Genomic DNA, 7,482 nt, shown 5'->3' with positions numbered 1-7,482 from the left:
TCCGGAAGTTGGAAGCTTCCATGGGACCCTTCAGCCCCGAAAGGCCTGGGCCTCCGAGGAAGAGCGGGAGAAACAACAAATGTAGCCCCCCACGTTACAGGCCGGAACATGATTGAAAGCTCTCAGCGAACCTCCCCAAATAGGAAATAGTTTCGTTACTGTCAGAGTAGCTGTCCCATCAACCAAAGGAGTGCCCGGGGTTCAATATTGCTATGCTGTGTGCCTTGCCAATTGAAGTCTGCACAAGCTGCTTGCTAATGAGTCCCAAAGGAACCCTGATTTCATATTGAGCCTCAAGATGAGAGACATGCATTGCATCATGACGACACCGCGACAACAGGCTTCTTCATCATCAGGCGATTTTGGATAAAACTGCCAGCAAGTCAATCCAATCGAATGTGAAGAATTCAACTATGATTATTCAAGGTCTTGGCAAGAAGGAGGGAAGGGGGGGGGGGGGGGGGGGGGGGGGTGAGGGATAAAACATTGTCCCGCAAGGGGCAAGCAGGGACTGATTTGATTAGATCAAAAAGCTTATTCACATAAGATACTGGGAGCAAGGCTCTTTTGGGAAAGTGACCTTCTTGTCAATCTGCGTCACAGAAAAGGACGGTATAGTAAGCGGCCGATACACGAACCGCAATTTTGAGTTTTACAGAGGGGTGACACACTGAGAAGGGCAAATGCCACTCTCGCGATGTGTCATGAGGTCCAGTTATATCATATTGCCCTGCTTGCATACGTCAGCTAGGGTATGGCCTCATTCAGTGACACACGTGGTAGCACGGCTGTGTAACGCCGAGATATACTTTGTCTCTGGCTATCCCCATACAAACTTACGCTACTCACGCCGTCTCTCTCACACCACCACCACTACCACCTCCATCACCGTAATAGTACACAGATTGGTGGGGATCGATACCGGGATTCTACCCGCCCGGTCCGCACACGGCCACCTGCGAATCGTGGGCAGCAAAGATGATATCCTATCACATTGCTTTTACGCCACCGCTGGGCAGACAACTGAACTTCGGTGACATGAAACAAACTGTCTTCATCACCGCAAGCGCCATTTTTGTTTCTGGGCATGGTACGATTACGGACAGGCAAGGGAAAAAAATGAAGAAAAACCTTAGAGCCGAAAAAGAATGGCCCATCTGAAAATCGGAACTCCCGTTGAGGTCCTCCGCAGGCCCCCTTCCCCCATCAAGGGGAAGCCGTCATCCCTTCCGCGCCACGGCCCTCGCCTGCTCCTTTGTCAGCCATCTTCTGGACGTACCTGAAACAATCCGCCACGCTTCTAGAAGCTTGCTGGATTAAGCCATGCCCCCGATGAAACGAGTCAGATGTCAAAATGCTGCCTCTCTTTATTTTATTTCATTTTTAAATTTTCTTCAGCCTAGCCGCAGACTTATGTTGGTGTTGACAACCAGTCTTCCTTGCGTAATAACCCCCTCGGGATTGCCTCGGCAATGGATGGGCTTGGTATATGGGTCGCTTCCACATTGGTCCCATGTTGCTGATTCAACCCTTTGGAGGACAGACAGACTAGCTAGTATTACCTAGAGTAGAAGGGAAATGGGCCATTCTATGCTTTCAAAGTGGAACGTTTCGACACGTAACTGGCAGCGGGTCTTTTCTTCGTTTTGTTGCTTGGTAATCTTGGCGGCTACCGACCCCTAGTCCTCTGTGGTGGAATAGGTTGTTGGAGCACTCTTCAGCAGGCCTATGGCGACCTGCTTCCTGACTCAAGAACGCGGCTCAATACCGCACCTCCTGTGTCAATACCTCTACAGCCAGATTCTTACCAAGTTGCCATCATCCGGCGGGGCCATTTCTCGGCCAGGGGTCCCAGCCACACAAGGCTTTCAGGGCGACCTGTAGGAACCTTGACGCGCTATCCGGCCGGCATCTCTCGCAGGCCATGTGGAATCATGGATTGAGAATGAGCGGGGATGCAGAATACCTGTTCTCAGAGTATCGAATACGACGCAAGATACCCGCCACCAAGTGGACCGTGACAACGTTGTTGAACACGGCTAGGAAGGAAAACGGAAAGTGCTGTATAATTAATAGAGAAAAAGAGAGAAAAAACACCACCCAGAAAGAGTGTGCAGTGAGTCGCAGAATAGACTGCGCCATGGGCTCATGAAAGTTAATACCGATGCATTTTGTTGGTACATTTAAACTTCAGACTTTGATGGAGGCGATAATGCTGTTGGAGACCTTCAAACATCAGGCGCCAAGCGGATTCGAAAGATTCGAGAAAAAGTCTGTTAAAGTTCTGGTTCCGCATTAGCCGCGGTAGCCACGCGAAAGAATCATAGTGGTGGTTTGAATAGCTCCTAAAAAGGTCATCCGAACTATTGAACATGCGTGCCTGTGCCATCATCAGCATCATCATCCACGACCTGCAAGTCACTTACATCCGCAGACAGCACCCACACTCTCTGTTCCTGTGAGTGTGCATGCACGTGTTGTACAGACACACTTTCTCCAAAACATACACACACCCACCCACACTGATTGTTGATAGACACACGCCCACTTCCTTGCACCAGCTGGTGACCTATCGGTATCCGATCAAGGATTGGCGCCAAGCAAGATATCCGTAGTGGAGTGCCATTGCATCAGGGGACCCAGATGCCAGGGAGGGCTGCGAACCGCGTACCGGACCCGAAGTGCATACTCCCGCTTCGGAGGAGCTCGGGAGGCCAAGAACACGACTCCAGAGTTGTGCACGGTGTGGCCTTATTCTGCAACCAGCGACAGGTTATCGTGCGTTGAAGCGGCGAAAGGCCTGAAAAGTAAGCTGTGAGTAATGTAAAATCACGAGAGCATACCAACCCATTCAGCCCCGCGGCCCCTTAGTGTGATTTTGACTTTTACATCCCTGACAACACCGCACTCATCCTTGTACCGCAAACCTTGTCGTCATAAGTCCTTTCTCTTGCCTGCCGGGTCCCCGCACGGTTGTTGTAAGCGCTCTTCTGGGCCCTGGACATGGTCGAAGGGGCCCAAAGAAGGTTTGCGCTATTGATATCCTCCAATTACCCTGCCTAGACGGACAGATCACCGTGATCAGCTGTTGCCTGCTGCAAACTTCAAGTGCACCTGGAAAGCGGTCAGGCAAACTGAAAAGTAAGCTGCAGCTGCTAATGTTGGTCTGATACAAAGTTCATAATAGTGATAAAAGAGACTCTAAGGCCAAGGCGACCAGGCCCGGCGTTCCCGCCTTAAACTCCGCACTTCACCGGCCGGCACTCGGGGTTCGGTCGACAGGAATTGAAGCCTGGAGCTGATGACACACAGTCAATGTTTGAACCCCACGAAGAAGCTGGGCACCGTTGCTGATCGGACCAGCCCCAAAGACTAATGCTCACTCACTGAGAAGCCTTCGGACTCCCACCGAGCATTTCGTCTGCCGGCTTACCAAAACTAGACTCCGGAGTTAACACCCAAAGTTTGGCCCAAAACCTGAAATTGACAGCCGTGATGCCAGCAACTTGGACAGAGTTTACCTCGCTCTGTTCGGTTGCCTCCTGAAGTAATAATGGAAACTTCGCCATAAGATTCACCGAATCCTGCGTTAAAACTACCAACTTAGGCAGTCACACTGAATCAATCAAATTGAGGGCTTCTGTCAGGCTGTGGATGGGGGGTTGTTATAGCCCACGAGTTGATGCTTTAAGGTGTCATGAAGTTTACTATAGTAAGCCATCAGAAGGTTTCAATGTGAAAAATCCCTGCCAAAACCCTGAGCTATTCTCACAAACCCTCAACCCGGAGGAGATCGTGGGGCATCGGAGAGATCCTACGGAATACTAGGCGAACCTATTACACGATGGCCCAAATTAGCTCTGCTCAAACTCTGAGCAATCGAGACAACTCAAACAACTCCTGTTGATATATTGAAAACTCCTGTTGCTCGCGGGGTCTAGAGATGCTGTAAGTCTAATGAACGGACTGGTCTGTGCCAAGCAGTATCGTGGTGGATTGTAGCGTGCAGCTGTCGCAGGGTGTGGAAGCTATTTTTTGAGTGTAACGGGGACAACACAGAGGACCCTATGATTGATTGATTGATTGATTGATTTATTCCTACTCGGTTATGAAGCCGCTCTTATGCCAGCAGCTATGCCCGGAAAGCGGGGTTTGGCAGGTAGCCGAAGCGTCGACAATGAACAGCGACGCCCCACTTCGCCCTGATGTTGCATCAGGGCCAGCTATCCCCAAGCTCCCCACTATGTTCTCTATTCTGTGTGTTTGTGCCCTCTGTTGAAGAAGTGTGTTGCTCTCCTGTCTGCTTTCTCGCTTTTGTGTTGCTCTCTAGAATGCTTGTTTTGCGTCCTCCTGCTTCGGTTCAGTTGGTGCTGGTAGCACCGTATCTGGTTCTTTGTACCTACAGTCTCCCCCCAGCGCTCAGCTTTGTCTCTTTGTTTTGTCCGTATCCTCCCGGACTTGTATGTGCCGTTTTCTCAGTTGCATCTGTAAATTCTTTGTTGCCTCCTGCCGGGTTCCTATGTGGCCTCTTGTTTCTTGCCTGTTGACCACTATTGCCCTCCACCACATTGGCCCAAGGGTCTTCCACGAAGCACAATGCTCCACTGACTCCGACATGTTCGATTACTGGGTATGAGAGCTCCCGCACAGATTCCGCAGACATTGTCGCGCGTTGAAGGGACACCAATCCTTCTTCGCAAAAGGGGCGACAGGGGACCAGTCTGTCTGTGGTCTGTAGTATTGTGTGGCATCGATCGTAGCATGCCTAATGCCTGGTGCTTTCTCCGTGCGGAAGGTGATACTGTTCTGTCGGACTCATCTTCGTCGTTGTGGGACGTTGCAAACTTTGTCGGGGGTGACAGGTGACCCAAAACCTGTCGGCGGCTGTTGTGTTGAAGTTGATTGTTTGGGCGCAGTCTTAGTGCTTCGTGTAGCGGCTTGTGGCTCGCCTGTGGTGGTGGTAACAGTGTTGTCTATTGATATGTCGTATTTTGCGGCTTGCTCTCAAGTTTTTCATTGTAGTCGGGGCGTGCTCTGCGGCCATCTTGGGCCCCTTTGGGACGTAGAATCAAGGCCGAGGATGGCATTGCATCGAAGGGGGCTCTGTGGCCGCGAGCACGCGTATTTGGGGCCGTTTTTGCTCCGATTTTCAAAAATTTCGTTCTCGCTGTTGTTGATGTTTTCCCAGAGGACCCTATGCTGTTGCAGCTGCGGCCACCTGCGTCCGACTTCCGCTTTCCGCAACATTATTGTCGGTTGCCGGAGACTATCTCTTCCGAGTAACTCACGTGACCCCATCAGCAAAGAGTTTAGCGGCATGTTCCGCACGAATTCCGTCCTAACCAGGTACCCAAGGCACCGGAGCTAAGAGCTCATTGGAAAAGCTCCAATATTCTTGACAGATTTTTATCCAAATCTAGGGTCAAAGAAGTCAACGAACGTGGTTTCCACGGGTTGCACGCCACCGAAGCAACACCCGCATTGATCAATCCGAGCCAGCCGGCCTGCGGACAATTTGAGCAATTTCGCCCAGCCCTGTGAGAGAGCTTCGGCCGCAACCGGTACGGTGATACGGACGCGCATCACCACTTGCATCCTACCCAGAGATTACGGCGATTCGGACCCAAGCTCTGAACAAGCTCTTGCACTCTTCCGAACACAACTCACACAACGCCTTGCTATTGAAAGCTCCCGTTCTTGACCGCGCCCTACAGCTTGTGCCTGAATCGACACGCCTGTTATCATAAGCTTTCACGAAACACAATACAGTTCACTTATTTATTTATTTTTTCTGGCAGAGACTAAAGTGGCGTCACCCACACAGCTGCCCAAAATCATGATGCGACCGACGTTCCAACTCGCGGCCGTTCCGCGCCGTGCGATACCGACTGCGAGACAAGGTGCATGGGAGGCGATATGGAAGAAGCAGCTCACTGCGCCGAGGAGGCCCCTCACGACATCACCCGTGAGGTTGCTGAGTAGCAAGACAAGCGCGACTCGTCGCACCCAAACATATAACTGGAGCTGGATGACTTCTCGTCTCGAAACAATGTTCAGAGGCTCGCGCCGGACATTCCGTTTTTCCGCCACCCAGAGGAATACAACAGCCGGGAAAACCACCCAGGAATCGTTGTCATTGAGCCAGAGACTGAAGAAACTTTCCAAGGAGTATGGCTGGTCGGCTGTGGGAGTGTATTTTACTTTGAGCATTCTTGACTTTCCCTTCTGTTTCTTGCTAGTCCGAGTTGTTGGCACAGACAGGATTGGTGAGCGATTACACGCGCGCAAGTGTGTTTGAGCCACAACACTGACAAGGTTTGCTGTAGGTCAGCTCGAGCACTGGGTAACATCCCATGTAAAGAAAATCATCCCCGAATCGGTCCAAAATTGGTGGACCGAATATAGAGCAGCGCTTAGCAAAGCCGAGACCGAGCAGTTCGGGAACGATGACATTAGTGAGGCCGTCGAAATGGCTGGTTGGGGAGTTGAAGAGGCGGAAGCGCGCAACAAGGCAGAAGCCAGTAAGTCCATGCGCTTTCTTATCGATGCTTTGGAGACCCTCTTTTCCCCTTCGCTTCCACTCTTGCAACGAGACGGAACAACTTACTCAATTTTGTTGTTGCAGGCCTGGGAACTCAACTTGCGTTGGCGTATGCAATCCACAAAAGTTTCATCTTCTTGAGAGTACCTTTGACTGCGGCGGTAACGCCAAAGGTTGTTAAAGTACTTAGATCATGGGGATGGCAGATCGGCAAACGGCGGAGCAAATAGGCCAGCCGTACACTAGTAATCTGAGACCATCATCGTGTTGGCCCAGTCCCCACTTACAGACGGCGGGTCGGAAGGTCCTGGGATACCAAGCACCTCTCAACATTGTATTATCAACGAGCGAACCTCTCGTTTATTCTCGGGATTAAAGGCCAGTTCGGGTGTTTTCTTTTCCTAACAGCAGCTCATAGATCCACTCAATTGTAGACCAGCATCAGCATCAGCATCCTCCACACCAAGAGTTTCGCGAACTCTGTGGATTTGTGTTTATAATACAGTTACTTGGCTTGGCTTAATAGAATTTGACTTTCGATTTGAAGTGCTACCGGAACTGCGCGGCAAGAGAACCAACGGACGGCTCTATTTGTGTTTGCGCATTGCGGACACGACCGGGCGGCCAAGAAGCCGTGACTGCCGAGTGTGAGGGAGGTCTAAAGTTTTGCTCATCCTTTTGTTTTCAAACGCCATGCCCGAAAGTCAGCAGGCCCTCCTCGGGCCTGGATGTAGACGCCGGACCGGATGAATGATGCTGGCATTCAGGCACGGGAAAGGGAGGGACAGAGACGGCGCTGTCCAAGCGTACTTCGCAAACCGCGCTAGTAATGTTCCTCAGGACTTCGAGAACCAGACTCGACTCAGGGCTCACCAACATATGCATTATCCGATAGTGGGGCTCTTTTTTTTTTTTTTTCTTCCCTTCTATGGTTCCTGTGT

The 7,482-nt window shown here is 51.1% G+C and overlaps 1 protein-coding gene across 1 annotated transcript; it reads left to right on the top strand.

Annotated features, from left to right (window-relative positions):
• Positions 1-5,836: 5,836 nt before the first annotated feature.
• Positions 5,837-6,771, top strand: CTRU02_200422 (peptide alpha-N-acetyltransferase; the record flags this gene model as incomplete). Its single annotated transcript, XM_036718429.1, has 3 exons — positions 5,837-6,266; positions 6,327-6,521; positions 6,626-6,771. The coding sequence occupies 3 exons, from the start codon at positions 5,837-5,839 to the stop codon at positions 6,769-6,771; spliced, it is 771 nt and encodes a 256-aa protein (XP_036589429.1).
• Positions 6,772-7,482: the final 711 nt, after the last annotated feature.

This window comes from Colletotrichum truncatum (assembly GCF_014235925.2).
Source record: "Colletotrichum truncatum strain CMES1059 chromosome Unknown Contig_0001, whole genome shotgun sequence".
In the NCBI taxonomy this organism is placed as follows: Eukaryota; Fungi; Ascomycota; class Sordariomycetes; order Glomerellales; family Glomerellaceae; genus Colletotrichum; species Colletotrichum truncatum.
The sequence above is the reverse complement of the archived record's forward strand: the minus strand, read 5'-3'. Positions and strand labels throughout refer to the sequence as shown.